The sequence below is a fragment of the Coturnix japonica genome, chromosome Z, assembly GCF_001577835.2.
Source record: "Coturnix japonica isolate 7356 chromosome Z, Coturnix japonica 2.1, whole genome shotgun sequence".
Classification (NCBI taxonomy): Eukaryota; Metazoa; Chordata; class Aves; order Galliformes; family Phasianidae; genus Coturnix; species Coturnix japonica.
Window position 1 is genome coordinate 60770821 of NC_029547.1, and position 20344 is coordinate 60791164.

The 20344-nt window shown below is 39.8% G+C and overlaps 1 protein-coding gene across 4 annotated transcripts in view; it reads right to left on the reverse strand.

The window, feature by feature from the left end:
* Positions 1-4260: 4260 nt before the first annotated feature.
* Positions 4261-20344, reverse strand: part of LINGO2 (leucine rich repeat and Ig domain containing 2) — a 462402-nt gene continuing 446318 nt past the window's right edge. For all 4 annotated transcript variants that reach the window (XM_015849935.2, XM_032441226.1, XM_015849936.2 and 1 more), the window contains one exon: positions 4261-17270. In XM_015849935.2, coding sequence (XP_015705421.1) covers positions 15414-17270 — 1857 coding nt within the window. In that variant the 3' untranslated portion in view covers positions 4261-15413. The remainder of the gene's footprint in view (positions 17271-20344) is intronic.

Consider the following 20344-nt stretch of genomic DNA (forward strand, 5'->3'; position numbering starts at 1 on the left):
AGTCAGCACACTTCTCTCGTGTAAGGGTGCAGGCGCCAAGTAGGCGTTCTTCCATTGCAGAAGCGAGATCACAACTACAAACAATCACTCCTCCTGTTGCCCTTAAAACGATCAGAATATGTCTCGAAAATGCTACGGGTGAAACCTAGCATTCACCTAGGCAATGCAGCCGTCATGGGTGCACTGGGTGTTTCTCCAAATACTACTGCTCACTAGTATCCCACCTCATAAAGTCCGAGGGCTCAAAACCGGTTTCGGGCAAGGTACACTGAGGGAGCCGGATTGATCAATGATGATGGAGGATGCCCCCTTCGTCGAGTGCAGGGGGTGTGACCGTTAACGTTCCACTCATCCCCCTCTCACAGTTACTATAGCTAGTCGGCGGAAAAGAGGACAGCGAGAGTTCGCTGTAGGTGCCAGTCTGTCTGTTACCGTCTTTATCCGACCTATTGTGATGTGCAGGGGTCTACCATGCTCCATTTATGAAGCCTCGACTAGTCGAGTAGACTGGGAGTTCAGAGGTGGACCGATCCCGGACTCCACATCAATCTCTCCCTCTCACAGGGTGTACTCTTTTATAGTCCTCAGCCTCTCCACTTCCTCCTTCAGGTCAACTACGAGGCTGAGCAAGTAGTTCACCTGGTCACAGTGAACACAATCACTGCCTCCCTCACCCAGCACTGCAAGGGCCATGCTCTGGCACTCAGTACAGCCAGAGACCTGCACACCAGCATCTTGGGTTGGGGAGGTGTTACCTTTCTGGCAGTTTTCTAACATCAACGAGTGAAAAGTTTGAACTCAGCCATTAATGCAGCATGTCAGTTACTATTTCTTTATTTATTTATTTGATGCAGTGTAATATACTGTTGGTCTCCTGGGCAGCTAGCTCACACTGCTAGCTCATGAGCAGACTTGTCCACCAGTACCCCAGGTCAGTGGCTGGCAACCTTGCAACCCTGACTAAAACAAATGAGTTGGAACTTTTTGATACTTAAAGTCTGTTCCAATCCAAGCCTTACTATGATTCTGTGGTTTTCCTTTTTTGCTTTTCATTCCCATCTGTGCTTATCTTAAGCACAAGGAAAAATCAAAGCTCTCTTATTCTGGCAAATTTTGTGATAATACGCTTAAGAATGATAATTTTTTCCAACTTTTTTGCAAAAATACTTTTGCTTCTCCTTGAGTTGCTGTTATCTGACATGTGATACTGGTGGCAAGGTGTACATAGAGATTTTTAAAATATATGTTTCTGTATTTAAAAGTTTGTTCTGTTCTTCCTCATCCATATTTGGTGCTGTTCAGAACTGCTGGATTTTAGTTAAAAGTTCTATGATGAACCGCAATGGGCTCGCTGAAATATTGTCCTTGAGCAGTCTTGGACACTATTTGTTTCCATTGGTAAGTCTGTGAAGCCAAAAGAGATGCTTTGGTGCCTGTGGTCTCCATAGTGAGCTGCCTCCAACCTTGGGAAGATGGAGTAAGGAATTTATGGCCTACGTTAGACCAACTTGTGGACTCATTTCTCCCCCTTGGGTTAAAATTCATTTGTATGTGTGAGAAGAGGGAATGACAAAGCTGTAATAAAGCCTATTATGTAGCCATTGTTTTATCTAATTCCACTCAACTGGCAGGCAGTGTTTGTGCATTCAGTTCATCACTAAGAGCCCAAAAGTCTGTAGCTGCCACAAACACACACGTGGAACAGAGCACCACTATGTAGGAGGATACACTTAACAGATAAATAAGTGACAGAAAAGCTGCAAGACTCATTCATTTTCCCAGACTGCATCATTTTTTTTCCCCCCAAACTTCTGCCATTATTCCCGTCTCTAGGAAAAATCACTTCTGCTGCCAATTACAGCTAAATACAGACAATATTTTAATCACTGTGCCACTGCAACACTATTTGTTTTACCCAGAGCATCTTACTCAACATTTGCTCCAACTGCTATGATGTCTTAGCATCCACTTCTAACTTATGGAAAGCTTTTTTTTTCTGCCCAAATTGTCATTTTCCTTTCCTCTGTGTTAATCATTATATTTCATTTTGCATTGAAAAGTTTGTGTTTTTTTTTTTTAAATGTTCTTTTCCTTCTTAATTCAACTAAGCATATGTTCATGCCACCAGTTATAAGTATCTTGAATCAAAATCTCTACCAAAATGCACTGCAGCAATTATGCAAATAAGCCGACTGAATGTTTTTAGCATTAAAAAATTAGTATACTGTGTTTAAGAATAAATAAAAAGTTATAATGGATTTTAAATACTTATGATAAGTTGTTTATCACAGAAAATCAGTAAAGCAACAATTTTATGTTATTTCCTCCACTAATTTTCTCTTGGCTTGCAGCATGCTGTTATGACTAAGTGATCTGAGATGCAATTGGGTGTTAAATACTTCTCTAACTCCAGTAAGTGATGAACTTGTAACCGTAAGAGAAGCCACTGGCCAAAAGTGAGAAAGTTTACTTAAGCCTTTACAATTTAGTGTATGTAAACAGGTAGGGATAAGAATGCAGCACCAGTTCCCTGGAAGTATGGGCCTTCATGACTCATCTAGAAAACTTAGGACATGTTGTGATGGTCTGCTTTTAGGCTGCTCAGCACCACGTAGCCACTTGCTCAAGGCCCTCCAGCAAGATGGAAGAGAGAAGTAGAAAGAGGAAGTGAGAGACCTTGTGGGCTGAGACAAAGACAGTGTAATGGGTAAGGGCAGAACAACACACAGGCAAAGGAAAACAGGGCATTCAGACACTCCTTCCCACTTTAGGCCCCTGGCTGGCAGGGCAGTGGGGGAATTAGAGAAGCCCTTGGCACCGTCTCATCATTGTCATCACAAATCCAAAATGCAGCACTGCACCAGAATCTTGGATGAATACAAGCTACATCGCAGCCCACAACAGTACAAATGTGAAGATCCACAAAGGTTCTCTGTGGACAGCAGCCTTTGGCTTGAATCAGACTGCGTATCCACAAGGGGCGCATTTTCCCCAACTACAAATGCTGTAGCATTAAACTGCTTAGATGTGAAACTGTGATTGGAATGTAAATCAGTAACCAGTGCTTCTGCCTTAGGAATTAACATCTCTGTGATAATGCCAAAGTCATTCACTGAGATAAGCTTCCAGGACCTAGTGTGAAAACAGGGACATATTTCTGGGGGATTTTCTGTGGTCCTGGATGTAAGAATGCAGTGTGTCTCACTAGATTTGAAGCTTGTATTCTTGATACTGCACATTCTATAGTGAGAGAAGAAAAGGATGAGAATTTTGAACACCTCTGTGAAGAAATTCAAGAATCTTGGAAGAGATATGTGTTTTACTGTTGAAGATTTTAAGGCTGAAACTACAAAAGCCAGACCAAATTCTTTCAGCAATCCTGAAGACACTTGGAGTGATTCCTGGCCCAGGTGTTAGACAAACCAACCAGACAGACTCCTGGTTGGCAGACAGATGGTGAATTCTGACCAGATCTTCCTTGACAAAGGGTAAGTTTTCCTTTCCCCAGACTTGTTCTCCAGGGCCTGGGATTCCAGAGAAGCAGCCTTAGCAGTAAGGACTGAAACAAAAAAGGTGTCCTGTAACTCCGCCTTCTCTGTGTCCTTTAGTTACCAGGGCACCCACTTTATTTTGCAGCAGGCCCATATTCCCTCTGTTTTGCTATTGATATACTTAATGAAGCCTTTCTTGTTCTACTTGACCTCCCTTGCATGCCAGAAAGTTTAGTGGAGACTGTCCACTGGATAGAAGGAAGTTCAGTTCTTCTTTCTTCTTTCTCCATCTATTGAAGGAAAGGCTGTCAGACAATTGTCTTATCCATTTTGAGATTTTCCAGCTGGCAAGTCATCCTCTGCTTTCTACCGAAACAGTCAAACTATGTGCTGGATTCATTGGTCAAAGACTCGCTGGAAAGTGGAGGGAAATGATGGGAGAAGACATTCATATAGCAAGAAGTAGCCTAATTAAAGGACTTTAGATCTATATACACAGTATACTCAGCCTTGTTAGAATATAAATGAAGCCTTTTTTCCTTCTAATCAATACACTCACTAGAATGCTAAGGATATTTCTGAAGTAGATGGGAGTCAAATGGCAGCCTCAAGCTTTTGCCTTAAGTAACAGAAGTGAAACAGCGGTGGATTTTTTCTTTTTTTCTTTTTTGTTTAGCAATTTATTTCTGTGCCTCAACATGAATCTGATGAAATTCATAACCCTTTTTCTGATAAGACAGTTGCAACATAGAAATCAATTACAACAATGTGCTTTCCAGCTTTTATTACTTCATTTAATTAACTGACAATTCAGAAGGACACAGACAATAGAGCTGTAGCAGAACAGCATTACAATTAAAACAAATTCCTATGAAAAGCAATTATAATCGTTGTTGAAAATCTAGGAAGGGTCAACCTTTTGTTCAGAACAGGCTGCATTTTAAGAAAGTAGTTGCAATGAAATTATGTGGTTTGTAGTTTTCATTTTTGAACAAGGAGAGAGGAAAATCCTTATGATAAGACAGGATCTGGAGGGAACACTCCCACAGAGAAAATAATTTACCCATCAACAAGCACATGTCATCCACTTTTCACACTTTTCATTATTCTGTTATGCCCATCAGAACAAAATGCTTTTTTGTCATGCTCTCTTTCTGTTTGCACTGGTTTGAGTTCCTGCTTCAGTATATTAAGACTTGAAGGACAAAATAATCTCTCATATATACCTTTTTGTGTGTGGTTCTCAAGATGCCATGCTCTTTCAGTAAGCACTCCTTTTTTTCAAGACATTGTCTTGAACATGCACCTTCTGGTGTCTTAAGTTGATGGTAGTATTGAATGACAAAATGGATGTATGCTGGTTAATCACATTCCCTAGGGCAAGTTTGGTGTTTTAAATTTTCCCAGATAAGCCCATACTTCAGAAATAGTTCCCAGTGACTGCTGAATATGAAACACTATCTGGCCAATAACTATCACATTTGCTTCAGTGACATTCATAGCAAATCCTTCTGGCTTCTGTCCCAAAGCTGAAGCTGGGAATATGGCACTCCCAAGCATTTGGATCATGTATGAGCAAACAAATTTTGATTAAAACGTGAAGCTGACACAATTCAGCACTGTGGCAAATAAAGCAAACAATGTCAGATCAAATTTCCTTTGATAGCATTGGAAATTTTAAAAGTAGATACTCGTTACTTTATCTGTTAAAGATCTGGAGACTCTATGGGAATTCTAAGTTTCTTTCAGTAAAGTTTGATTAGGGATTAGAGAAACTATGGAACCTACTTTGGCAGTCTTGTATAAGGACCAAAGGGAAATGTTTTTGTACTAGTAGTCTGAGTGCTCAGCACTTGAGTTGACACACTTGACAGCCTGACGATGTGTAGTTTGCATTCATTTCAGCATCTCTCATTTATAATCAAAGGCAAAGAGAAAAATCTTCATAGATTCATTAGGAGATGAATCGTTTATCAGGCATTGCAAAAACGCTAATTAAATGAAACATTAAGAGGTCCTTTTATGCAAAACACTATTGAATTGCAAAAAAGACAGGAGTCTGGTTGCTGTGCACCTTTCATGACAGTTTTCTTTCATATAACTTCACTCTTCTGCAAGAGCATCTATTCTACCGTTGTTGGATATGTTGACCTCAGGGCAGACTGTTTCTGTCACCACATTGCTGTCATCTTCTGGAACATTTTGGGCAGCAAAGGTTGCCTTTCTTTAAAATAAAATAAAAATGTTGTTTCTTGTAATAACAATGCCTATTACTACATACCAATCTGTATACAAAACTATCATTTGTCATGTAGGGGTGACAGAGCCACAGCTCCTTGGCTTTATGATCCTGAAGAGAAATGGTAGAACATTCCTTTCAAAAGGTGAATATTGTTATCATATTTCCCAGGGAGTTAGAGGCCCAGAGGTTTTGCTTACATTTTAGAAATGTTGAGTTCCAGCCTTATGCTTGTGTTACTAGCTCGCAGCTGTGACTTCTCCACATTAGGCAACACTGATCTGATATTCTTTAGCAAAATGTGATGGCCTGCCAAACTCACTAAAGCCAAGACAGTGAGACTCTAGAAGGTCCATTAGAGTGCAGGCTCTTTTGTAGGGGTCTGTATTGTGTCACCAACCCAATTGCATGGTATATCTGTGGAAAAATATAATAATCAAAAGCATTATCTGCAGTGCATAAGAACTGATGCACTGCATAGATGCACCACAGGTTGGTATCTTTTAAAGAGGAAATGTCATTTGGTTTTAGTGGTAGCAATACTTTACATAATGGAGGTAATCTATTAGTTTTTGTACATACAGTGAATAGCTCTCATATCAGAAGTAACAGACTACATGTATGATAATAGTCTTCCTCTAATAAAATAAGAAGGTGTGCTCTCCATTACTTGTGCTTCTTGAGTTATATAAATAGCAAAGTAATTGGAAAATAGCTCAGAAAAATATAACTTCCACTTTAGGGACTGATGAGGTAAGTAAGATCTTCTAGCTGGTGATTATAGCTTTAACTAGCTGAATTTATCCCCTAGGGATTAATTAACAAACCAGCTCCTGCAGACTCATGTAATTCCACAGGTACTTATAGTAGGTGCTAAGTCATCTAATTTTTTTTACACTAGTTTTAATTTCTTTTTCTTTTTACAACCCGTTCCAGTATTTTGTCACCTTATTACTCTATTACTTTTCCCCTTGATTTCTAAAGTTGAAAATGTACCCTTCTAAGAACAGAGGCAGAATAAGGCTTTACCTCAGGAATTTCTTATATCTAGGGGAAAAGGAGCTTAGACCAAATCTCCCTTACTGCCAGATCTGTTGAGCAGTAAGGCCAAGTCCTTTGCAGTGACTCAGTATTTCTCAGTATTTACCAGACCAACCTGTGCTTTCCCACCATGAGTTACCAGCCTCCCCTCACCCAGTCCAGATAGTACAGGAGATAAATAAAGCCCTTTCTTTTTTTGTAGCCAGCCATCTATGTCTGCATGTGAGAAGGTTTTGTGATGCAGATAATGCACTGTACACCTTCCCCAGTGTGACAACAATGTAATCTTTGTGTATTGAGTTTATAATTGAAGATAGTGTGATGCCCTTTTAGAGTACATAAATTCTAGAGGTAAGCATTATTAAAAGTATATATTTTGGATTACTACTCATTAATTTACTTTGCCATCCAATATTGGTGGGTGCTATACTAGTTACAATATGGGTCTTCTATAGTGAGTTTATAAAAGTATAACATTCCCAGAAATTTATGAAAACAACCATACTCCAGAGAATTTTGGGTGCTTCTGAATAGCTAAAGAATAAGCTATTATTCTGTTAAGAATAAACTATAGGTATTACTTCTAAAAAAAATTATAATTAGTAGTATTATTGGTCCAGAGAAGTGTAGTTCTGGAGAGCACAAATCTTTCTGTTGAGACTGTGACCTAATGGGGCCTGATTTTAATGAATTTGTCAGTGACTGGCCAATGTGACAGTGTTTTTCTTTACCTGTTAATCATGGCGCAGACTAGTGGTTTCCTTCAGTATAACTGCAAACTGTGTATTGCACCCTGTGTTCCCACCCACTGAGACAATGTCAAGTAGTCCAGTGAAGTACCATGCATTGCATAAAAGAAGTCTGAAGCTTAGCGGAGAAGAGCCTTTCCAGGGAACATTTCTGTCCCTGGCAAATGCAGTATTCTCAGTGCAGTGGTAGATGTGATGCTTGCGTTTTCATGTCATGCTGAAGTCAGTACTGCAGCATGCTGCAGTTCATAAATCAGATGATCAGATTGAAAGAAAATTAAGTGGATTTTTAACACAATCTACCATTAAGCTTCTCCCACAGATTTACTGCATTTGATAGTCTACTGCAGAGGAAGGTACAGTGGTGCAAGTCGGTCAAAACCTTCTGAGGATATCAAATGCAAGTGCAGAAGACACAACAGATTTCAAGAAGCTTGGGAGAACTGACATTCAGCCCATCCATTTCTGCTCCCAGCAATCCAGCAGGATTTCATCCTGTTTCTTCCTTTTTTTGAGGTAGCAAAACCAACATTATTTTCCCTTCCTAGTGAACAAGATCCTGGTTTATAGGATAATGAGTTCATGACTTATGAATCTTATTTCAGGTCATCCCAGGATGCATAAGCACTTGTGAAAGCACTTGGCTGTGGGAGAATGAGAGTAGCAATATTAGGTTATGGCCTGTGTCCTAGAAAGTTGATCTCTGACACAGATTTGGTGAGTTCACGCAAGCCTCGGGAGCTGAGAGTAGCTTTCAAACTCAGCAGTTTGCCTTTCTCCACTTAATTGCTGTGGTGCAGTTACAGAGGAGTTTGAATACTAGTGTTTTCCTTAGAAAACATGTTTCAGAAGCAGATATTCGGTATCAGATGCCTTTGTAATAACAGTGATGTGCACCTGGTGAAATCTATTTCCATTATACTGGAATTTGGCGAGATTAGGCTGACCAGTATCCCCACCAATTATCTGCACATACTGTGCAAATGATAGTGAAGGAAAAGGCTGTCTGACACTTTGCATGGAGAGTAAATGCCACATCAGAATATGACCCAGATTTTTCTGTGTGTCTGTGGGCTCCATGCCACAAGGGAGGAGTGAGAGTAAGTAGATGCAAAATGCCTGCTGGAATCTTCTCTTCCTGGCTGTAATGGCTTATATTTTCAGTTCAGGAGTGGGTTGGTCTGAGTGGATAACCTGTTGTGAAGACTTGGCAATGAGGGTGTTGGGATTGGTGCTGAGAATACTGTTGTTTCCTTTTTTCCCCCTCAGCTTAGTTTCCTTCACAGCCCTTTGAAAAAAGGTGACCAGCTACAATAAGGGAAGCAGTGCAAATTTTCTCCACTTTCCCCAGTAAATTTTGCCACTCCACGGAAGTATTTATTTGGGTTTCATTTTGGATCAGTATGATACACATCATGACATAAGCCCTAAAGTAAATTTTAAAATGACATTCAGAACAACTGTCTTGACAAACAAAGCTTTTTTTTTCTTTTTTTCCATTTTTTTTCCATTTTTTTTCTTTTTTTTTTCATTACCATATTTTGCTGAAACATGAAGCAAACTTACAGACAAACCTGACTTGTCATGTGCTTCATGAATCATAACAGCAGCGCTAGTTCATTTCCCATCCATAATCATGATCATATATATTAAAATAAATTACAACACATTTTTTTTTCCTGGTTATTCTTTTCACCTTTTAAAAACAATATTACATTTAATACTTGAAGTAAGAAAAAGAACAAAACAAATATAATTTTTTTTTCTTTTTTTTCTTTTTTTTTTTTTCACACACAAACATATACATATGAACTACATGTGCTTGCAAATAGATTTCAGTAACTGTGATGATATTCTAATATTTATGCACTATGGCATTCCCTCCCCAACGAATGAGAGACTTGACTTGCTATCGTATGTACTTGCCTGTAAGCCATCTTCCTACCATATAAGGCTGTAAGCTCACCAGATCACTATTGTCATTTACTACCTATTTATACAGTGCCCAGTGTCATGAGGACCAAGTGTTGTTCTTAAGATTCAAAATGACATAAATGAATGACTTAAGAAGCCATAACATTTTGCTTTCTGGAAAGTGAAAATTATTAACGTGTACAAGTTGACAACCACACAACTGCCTTGAAATCTCAACTCATTGCTCTTGGCCTATATGAAAGCAGGTAGTGTTGCTGACTTGCAGATACCACACATAGAAGTAGGCAGACATTTATTTTTTTTTTACTTTTTTTTCTTCCCAGAATCCATATTTTCTAATTCTCCAGCTCAATTAACAGTGACAAATATTAAAGCAATCCAGAACAAAAGCTATGCCACAAGGTGAGAATTAATTAAAACATAAATTCTGCTTATTTCCCACTGTACCTCTTCATAATGGCAAGAAATCTATATTACTTTATCAAATTTCCAGTGTAACCACAGAGTAACATAATGGATATTGAGGGGATTTCTCCTGATACACACTGCCTCACTAGAGTAGAGAAACTAGTTTTAATCTCTTGCTCCAGCACTTCTGTTTCATTACAATCTTGGTGCCAGTCCAAACAAATACAAATAATGAAGTTACGAGGTAAAAGTCTGCTCTTTTGTACTCTTCTACAAGCTGTTTGAATATGAAGGATAAAGTGTCCTTAAGTTGAAACCAGATTTTTCTTGCTTATGCCAGCTCTTTCCTTATTCTGCTGAGGCTATAAATAAAGATTTCTATTTCCAGCTGGCCTTATCTTCAACCACCTGCTTCCAGTTAAAAAAAAAGGAAAAGAGAGAGAGAGAAAAAAAAGAAAGAAAAAGAAAGAGAAAAAAAAGACTCAGAGTCATTCAACCTGCAGATTGCTTTTGGCATGTAGCTATCTCAGTAGCAGTAGCAAGAACCTCACAGACACTTGTTTATTTCATTTGCAGGAGGAGGCTTATCCAAGCTTCATCCTTTTTTAGAATTGTTTTTGGTTTGAAGAGCATTTAAGATTGTGCTTTGAGATCTAGATTCCAAAAAGCACGTGAGCATACAGTGAAACTTAACTGAATCCAAAGATCTTCATTTGGGATTGTTGTCATTTGCAACCGAGGAGAGGGCAGAGCTAGAAAACAAAAGAAGCATGTATCATCAAACCAACTAGCTGGGATTTTTCTAAGCTGCCAAGGGAAACTGAGTTTGTAATTCTCATTACAGGTGATAGGAGCAGGGTATCCAAACTGCTTGGCTAACTTGAAAAATCTCATTCATTGTTTCAGTGAATCTGCAGTATTCAGGACCTTTCATTCTTCCGAAGATGCCTCTTTAATTCCTCTATAATTAAAATTTAAATTATTGTATGATTTTTTTTCCTTTTTTTTTTTTTTTTTTTTACTTCTTCCTTCTTTAGCTCTCTTCTACATCTTTTCAGCATGAAGGGCAACCATTTGGGCCACTGAAACCAAATCAGATTGTGTGTATCCAGTGCTAGCCCATACTTCGTCGTTCATAGGGTAAGTCTAGAGATTATCTTAAAGTAATACTTCTGTGCAGGTTCATGTGCTTTAGAGGACCAGAGATACAGCTGGCAGAGGAGGGACAGCTTGACGGTATTCCTTTTCTTGTAACTCCATGTCAAGACAAGTATTGAACCAAGAGGATGGGAATAGGCAGAGCAGTCATCATGCTAGCCCAGTGCAAATTGGGATCACTCAAAGGAAAAAGATTAAGTAATGCAGACAAAACAGGCTTCCCCTTCCTCATTTCTTGCTGTGTACTACTGCTCTGGAAGAAAGTGAAATTCTGTATTAATGCTGACTTCCTATTGTGTCTTGTATACCTTGACTAAATTTGGTGAACTGGGTGTGCAGCTTGGCTTTTGTACTTTCCTTAATGACAATATCATTGCTACCACAATGGGTGATGCAAAACCATGCTGCAAGAAATAAGGGAAAGAAAAAATAAAGGAAAACAGTTCTGTGTGGTCTAAGAATCTTCTGGCTTATTCCAGTTGTGTCCGTAGCTGCTGACTGTGTTGACCCTGAGAGTATGTGTGAATAGTGAGGGAGGGTGGACCAGACAGTAAAAGCAGTCTCCCCTGTCTGTATCTAACTGAGGTGGTGTCTCAAGCTAATCCTTTCTAAGAAAAATGTTTGTAAGTTAATGTGAAAGTAGGAAGGAAAAAAACAAAACTGAGAACCAGCCCCAAATCTCTATATGGCTAAGCTAGGGCACTGGTTATTCCTCATTCCCCCTTTATCACTGTAAACTCCTTTCCTAAGACACTGCCTGTAATGTCCTCTTTAACTTATTCTTGGAAAGGAGAAATACCCATCCATTATGAAAGAGAAGAATGAAGCATTGGTCTGTGGAAGTGGAATTCCCAACATATTAGTAGACAATTGAGCCCACTTCAGCCCAGATCTTACAAAGTGTGTTGACAAAGATAATGGTGTACCTGCTTCTTCAAGCGGCTCTGCTGGTTTCAGTATTTCTGTTGTCTCTCTACAGAACTACTGCTGCTCAGTCTTGTTGCGCTGACTGCCAGGGAAGACCAGGTATGGCCCTAAAAAGCTACCACACAAAACAGAAGGAGGGAAGACACCTTTGTTCCCTGTTGTAGTGACAGGTAAGCACTGTCTGCCTGCCTCCAAATAAATGACAGGGGAGCCATGTGTGATAGCTGTCTCTTCACAGCCTGATTCTTTTCCTCCAATATGATACTCCCTTACAGTAAGGTAAAATGCAGTTTTCCTTTATGTCTCAAGCAGACAGAGAAGTGACTGGGAGCAAGTAAGAGGCAGAATAGGTGTGCAGTCAGCTACTGTCCTTTTATTCTGTATTTAAATAATAATAATAATAATAATGAAATTGTCAAAAGGGTGATTGTCTAGGTCTGACCCTGGCACTGCATTCCCGCACAGTGAGTCTGTGTCCCAGAAATATATGCACAACTACACGGAGCAAGATACAAGCCTGTCTTACAATCCTGCTCTTCTCATTTTCCTTGGGAGGGGCCATACGCTATGCCAAGTCCACGGTGAGATCAGTAGGCTGCAAAAAGTAGAACAATGCTAAAAGCAGGGAGCAAACAATGGTTGTTAAAACTGTATACCGACTGAACTTGGGGCAATACACACAATGCTGACAGCTCTGCAAGGTGGTGCTCTGCAAGAGCAAGCAGTAATTTCCATCGCCAAGACATATTTCACTTAGGTAACTAAGCATGTTAATGCTCAGAAATCCTCGTGGTACACTAATAATGCATTCACTTTTTAGAATCATTCTAGAGGGTAGAGGGGAAATCAGCCATTCATATTTAATCCTAAAAGCACATTTTTGCTAGATGTGGGGTTTTTTTTGGGTTTTTCTGTTTGTTTGTTTGTTTTATTGTGACATATAATATGAAATAATCTGCTGCAACTGCCTAGAATCGATGAGAATTTTTGCTTCTAACATTGATTTTAACATTTAACATGAACTGACTGCAGGGGTAATAGGTTGCTAATTGAAAAATAACAATTACAAGGGAAAGGCACATGCAAATGTTTTTAATGGGCAGTTCAGAAACGCTTTGTTTTATCCCCATTTGTTTCTATAACTGCCCACATTAAGGTACAGTAGAGTTTTGGGCTTCAGTGCAGTGGTTATTGTATCAGTAAAAACAATTTCCCTGTGCTAACGTTTAGTCAGGGGTTATTCTGTCTAATAATAATGTTTTACAAACTTTCATAGAACAAAGAGGATTACTCCCAAGCATCTCCATAAATCTCCAGCTGTCTAGTTCAGAATGCACACACACACACACAAAAGAAAGCTACAAAATCCAACTCAAAGCAACTAAGGTGAAAAAAATTCTAACAACCCTTGCATCTTCCTCAGCTGGGTGACCTAAAATGGATCAACAAGGCAACCAAATATCAGCTGCTACAAATAGAGATTCTCAAAACTGCCTTGGTCTTGGGTCCTACAGCTATATTAAGGATATACCTGGGGAGCAGAGCTGGATGTACAACTTTTGGCACATTTCCTTTGATAGCAGTGGAAGATTTTTGTCCTGCTTAGAAAATCTCTGCCAAGAATGTGGATAGTACTTTAGAAAAACAAGCATCCCATTGCAGGTCAGCCTGACTTCAGTTTCAGAGCACTGAAATCTAATTCTAAGATTAGTCATAGGCTCTTAAATCATGTTAATCTGAAAGTTTGCTTTACATCATTTTCATATTCTTTTTGGCTAAACACATATACAGTCAATATTACCTTTATTCCAGTTTATTCTGATCACTTATAAATTGTATTTGTTATCAGTCACTTAGCAGCAAACCCATGGCTTGTAACTGCTAGAAAACTGTGAGGTCACTGAACAATTCCATTACTTCTCATTTCTGAGAGTTTCAAAACAAGAACAGTGGCATCAACCAACAACAAAGAATAAAATTTTAGTTCTGAGCCTTTTGAGGATTTGTTTAGAGGAATAAAACAAAAAGCATTTAACTGTACTGAACTAACGTTCCACTTCTGTCTTCTCTCCACTAAAAATACTTTCTAGAACCTGGAGAAACTTGCCTCTCTTGCTCTAAGATACTGCCCCTGAAAGAAACATAACCACATAGTTATTAAAATGGCATCAAGAATAGCTAAGTAATCTGTTCTTGGAAATCAGGTTTGTGTTTATGTGTTATCTACAAATATACAAGATGAAGATGACAGTGGCTAGAGGTTCGTAATATCTGGCAGTATGTTAGCCTTTTTGAGGCTATCATGTTCAAAACATCATTTTCGTAGTATAATCCCCGTATTATGCATGGACAACCCTAGTTCACTGGCATTGGAGAAGAGTTCATTCTTAGTGGAAACGTTTTTGTATATTTTAATGCAGTCCTCCAAATAGCAAGATGACCATATTTCCCCAGGAGTTTGCAGTTTTTCCCACACACATCAACATTTTAACAGTTAAACAGTAGCTTAGAAATTAAGTCAGGGCTAACAAAAAACAAGTCTCACTCATCAAGAACTCAGCTCCTCTACGCCAGCAGTATCTGGTGGGTTGCCTTCCCTGGATGCAGTCCAGGGCTATGTTACAGTAAACTGGTCCAGTGTGATATCACAGATATAAAAAATATTCCATTTTGTATCAAAACTAGGCACATGCCTTATATTTATATGAAGAGAAGATCAATAGAGTTGAGCATTTTTGCTCTCAACTATTCATCTCTGGCCTTCTACATGAGGAAAAAAGTATTTCATGTTGTTTCTAATCAGTAACTACAGGAATCTAATTTGGGTTGGACGGTAGTTAAAAGGGAGGTGACATCACACTTGGGTCAGTATTGGTGGATATCTAAAAGCACAACCTCTCATTTGTATTGCTTTAAAATGTACACAGTATAGATGTATATTTAAAAAAAAAAGAAAAGAAAAGAAAAAAGACTACTGATTTTTGTGGTGTTGAACCAACTAGAAGGTATGATGCAAGGCTCTTTACCAAATGAGATCTATAGATACAAATTTCACTGTAGAGTATGCTTTAGACAAATGTGTCTTTTTCTTTAAGTATGTAAATCCTACACTGTAGGCTTTTTTTTTTTTTTTTTTTTTCCTTTTTCTTTTTCTTTTTGTAGTGGTAGAAAATGTTGAACAATTGTCCATGAGCATGAGCCAACGGTTCATTGCTGATATCCCCAGAATGCCAATATTTGCAATGCAAACAGTTAGTACAATTTACCAGTTCTATGAAAGGCCCTGACATATCTGCCTCAAGGTCTGGAGGCTCTGCTGTACAACCACAAATAGTCTTTTGATTTCCACGTAACCTTTTGATACAGTGACAGCTGCATTAAGCTGCGTTTACCCAGCAATTCCACATGCCAGGCTGGTTTAATTGGTTATAATGCCACAGAAAAAGTACTGCTAGCAGAACACCATCAAATCATTTTCATATTGAACCTTCGCGGTCCAGCAACCTCCCCTTCAACTACAGCACCATTGTTTTTGCGAGGGACATATTCAAGGTCAATGCTGGTTTTGTGTTTGCCTTTCCCCCGGCTCCACACAAAAAGAAGTAAGAAACAAAATAAAACCACTCCAAGGAATGTGAAGCAGCCCATAGCTGTGGACACCAATATTGTCTTAAGGTCCAGAGAGAAAGTGTTTGCGTTAGTTCCATTGGAACTGGTGTCGTTGGAGTCTGTCATATACATAGGGGTCCTGTTGGCATAAAGGAAGCGGTCTGAAGTAAACCCCTTTACTGTAAGGGAGGCCGAATAGGTGTCATTCCCAGCTGCATTACTTGCAATACAAACATAGATCCCAGTGTCCTGGTCTTGAGCAAATCGGATCTCCAGCGTGCCATCTCCCAGCACAGTGGCTCTTCCATTTGACTTAGTTGTGATCAGCCTCCGACGTGGGGTAACCCAGGATATGGTGGGCTGTGGATCCCCGTCAGCATTGCACATCAGCTGCACTGTCTGCCCTTCCTCCACGACCAGGTATTGCAGCTTCTTGTCTTGTATCCTGGGCTTCTTGCAAGTGAAGTAAAAGGAGAGGGCTGTGCTGTGAAAATCTTTGAATGACCTCTCCTTGACACTGTCTGGGCCAGCACACATTGGGGGCTGGCCTCCAAACTGCAAAGTGGGCTGCCTCTGTAAAATCCAAAGGAGGCGACAGTCACAAGCCAGAGGATTGTTGTTAATGCAGAGGATCTCAAGGGCTTTGGGGGAATGAAATACATTCTCTTCTAGGGTTTCTAGCAGGTTTTGGGACACATTAAGCACACGTAAGAATCGGAGCCCTTGGAAAGCATGTGGTTCGATGGTACGTAACTGGGCCCCCACCATGTGGAGTTCCTGCAGGCGTACCAAATCCGAAAGCATGCCTGCCTCAATGGTGCTGATAGGGTTGTAGGACAAGTTTAGATGTGTCAGGTAAACCAGATGTTTAAAAGCAGTGTAAGGTACTGCGGACAGGTTGGTATTGGTGATGGAGAGAGAAGTCAGGTTGAGACCGTACAGGCTGTTAGCAGGCAGCATGTCCAGGAGTGGCCAGGAGTCTATCTCCAGGTCTTTCAGGCGAAACAATCTTTTAAAGGCATAGGCAGGCAAAGCGTTGATGTTGAGCTGTTTCAAATGAAGACTGATGAGGTTGTGGAGGTGGGAAAGAGCTTCTGTTGGTACAGCTGTGAGGTTGCATCTCTCCAGGGTGAGCTGCTCCAGGCTAAGAAGTCCACTAAAGGCCCTGTGTGATATATAAACCAAATCATTGTCCCCAACCTCCAGGGATTTTAGGTTATGCAAATCTTGGAACATGTAGTCCAGCAAAATGACAATCTTGTTTTCACTTATATCAAGCTTTGTTAAGTTTGACAACCCAGTGAACACCCCAAGGGGGACCAGCTTCAGACGGTTTCCTTTCAGCCTCAGGGAGCGCAAGTTGAAGAGATTGTTAAAGGCTCCAGGCTCCACATTGGCGATTATATTGTCACTGAGGTCAATCTCCTCTAGCAAGGGGTACGACATGAATTCCTCAGGGTTGACACTCTTCAGTCGGTTCTTGCTGAGGTCCAAGATTTTGGTTTCAATAGGAATGCCCTCTGGGATGGACAGCAGGCGCCTCCGGTGGCAGCTGACGGACTTGTTCTGCGCTGAGCATTCGCAGCGGGCTGGGCAGCCAAAGGTGGGGCCCATGAAGACTAGCAGCACAGCCAGACCTAGGAATGGCTGCCAGCAAGATACAGCTGTGTGAAGCATGACTCCACCAGTCTGGTCTAACCCTCCGTCACGGGCCTGTAGGGATGAGGATGAGAAAGGAGACAGGTTAAGTATGCAGAAAAAGGAGACTTCTATTTTAGGTGCTATTTCAAAGCAGGCGCATGTATTTTCATTTAAAACAAAACAATTGTGGACAGAAAGAGCAACAAAAAAGTAGATTTTCTTTCACAAACGTTGGGCTTGTCACAGGATCTCTTTATCCAGTGTTTCCCCTCTGACATCAGAGGAGACAAAACAGCTTTTCCCACTGAATGAAATGAAACCCATTATTTTTTTTTTTTCCCTTCTAACTCTCAATGGGCCTCCACAAGACTGCTATAACTAACATAGTGACAAGCATCACATACCCTGCAAATAAAGCTAACCATATTTGTGGTGTGTTTACAGCACTGGGCCACCATGAGGTGATATAAGTCTAGGCTTTTGCCTTTCTTGCTCTGTTCAGTGTTTTAAGGCAGAACTTAACAATGTATATATTATCTTTAAAAAAAAAAAAAGAGTTCCTTGACAATAAAAAGATTCCTTTTAATATTTATCGCATGAACTGCAGTTGTAAGTAGATGGAGCTTGTTCACACATACACAGTGGATCAGATAAGAAAAAGATCTAATTGTTGCATCTCTTATTAGAATTTGTATTAAGAACAAACTGATTCTTTGCTTTTACTGCAGTGTGATTTTATGTGATTTTGAGTACCAGAGATCTGAGATAGTTTTATAGGATATACCCTTGTACTTTCAAGGCATGTAAATTAGCTTTGGAGACGAAAGCAAGGTAAGATGAGCTGGTTCTGCTTAAGCAGCACACAGTCCAAAGAAACACAGCAGGTTGTTAGGAAATCACACTGAGCGAGAAATGTATTTAATTCCTGCCCTTAGGCTAAAACTGAGGATAGGACAAGACAGCCCCTGTTAAATTAACCAGCCTTCATGAAATGCCATACTTCACAGGATTTTTAAGGTTAGCTACTAAACAGAGACACTCAATTGCCCATTTCAAACCAAGAGAATAAAACATAATACAGTTACTCATCTGAGGAAGGCATGTATCATAGACATGCAGAATAAGGCACTTGAAAGAAAATACCTCAGTCTTGAGGCCCAGGCCACTTGATGAAGACAAGTGGAATGCTAAAATTTGGGCTTCATAATATCAAACAACATTGCAGAGTACCCCAGGCCTTCTGAAGCCTTTACTGGATTGGTTAGTCCAGTGTAGGATTCACAGATTTATGCATATACAGCATATCTAAATGTATGATCCAACCAAACTATGTTAGCAAACAACATGGTGCTTGAAACCTCAGGCAGAATGAATCTGCCACCAGTAACTGCTGCAACCATACCATGCTCCCCTGGCAAACACACCTTGGGTGTAACAACTCATCATATCATCCCTGTCTGAAGGAGGAGGGGCTGCCCCTTTCAGATTGTGCGCAATCAAAAGGATGGTGATTTAACATGCAAAGTGTGGATATTTGGATCTAGTTATCTTTTCTGTCCTTAACAGTCCACAACAGAAATGGCACGGTCTGTGTTGTAAGCATTATAGCATTAGCATTTTTGTAACTGAGTAATGAACAGCTGTTGTGCTTTGGCTGTTAAAAGCTTAATTGTGTGAACAATAAATTCTTTCTTAGCTGCACATAAGTTATGTTCTACAAACCATAATTAAATGGTTCATGGAACACTCCTTTCCTGACTCTGTGAAAGAATCTCACTCTTGACTGACGTGACAACTTCCTTCTACCCTGACACTTCAATGCAGAGATATGAGGCAAAATGCATGCTGCGTTTGTGGTGTAGTCTGGGGACCTGGATAAAGACTGTTCTTTATTATACTACTTATGAAAGCACATTTCAGCTTTGTCCTGGAAGGACAAACTGCTGAGATTCATTTAGTTTCCCCCTTATGCTGTAGTCTTGGAAGTAAGTATTTCTAGTTATGTCCAGCTGTGATAAAGCTTTTCAGAGATAAACTTCACTTCATTAGGCACAAAGTTAAAACTGGAAATCTATAGGGGTCTGTGAGTTAGGTGTTTGCAGTGAATTCAGATCAAAGAGGTTTTTGGGTGCTCTGATCAGTACTTCCAGAGCTCAGTCTGTGAGCTTCGCACTTTCATAATGATACTTCTGCACGCCAGGAATTCATTTCCCATCTTATTCACCTAATGCATGAAGCGCAAAGTAAACAGGTTCAGTGGAAGACAACCACCTCTGGAGTGTTCATTCTGGATGGCAAAAAATATGAAATGCTTTTTGCAGCTATCCAAACCACCTGGTATGTAAAACTTCTGGGGAGTGTAAAGTAGGAGGTAGACAGTAAGAAAGGTGATAAAAGCATTTTTTGACAGGTGGCTGAAACAAAGGAAGTTAGTGTTAATATCACATTTTAAACATTCACAGTAACCTCCTGCAAGAACATGTGCCCAGAGATGAAGATGGGTATGTGTTTATCTATAAAGTCATGCACATGTGTGCGTGCGTGTGTGTGTGTGTGCATGCATACACAGGCAAGCCAGATTCAGAGCAGAATTTTAGTCTGGAGTAAATTACACATCTGTATGGAGTCAGGAAGTATCGGTTAGAAGAAAGCATAAATGTAATGGATTATTTCAACTTATTTTGACACAGGTATTATCATATGTCCTGCTACTCACAACTGTGGCTACATCCTTATCTTTGAATTGATTTGTGCAGAAATGACTTCATTGTAGGAAAAAAGTGTACAGTACCTCAGATACTTATGCAGATAACAGGAAAGGTAAAAACATTCAGCATTTAGGTGAATACTGGGAGAAGCTAACAGTGAATTTACCAGTGACTGTGCATCATCCAGTTTGAATTTAATTAATGCGACACGGCACTTTCAGGACAAGTCTCCTAATATCACTAGCAGAGCCTTCCCTGCTCCTTCACTGTGAGATCATTTTGAGAGTGTACATCTTTGTCCCGAGAGTATACTTTGTGTCAGTGTGATTACCCTTGATGGTTATTATACATCCATTAAATAACAATGCTGCCATTCAAACACTTTATGGAATGAGACATTCATATGATATTTTTCACTGCAAGATTATTTATATACAT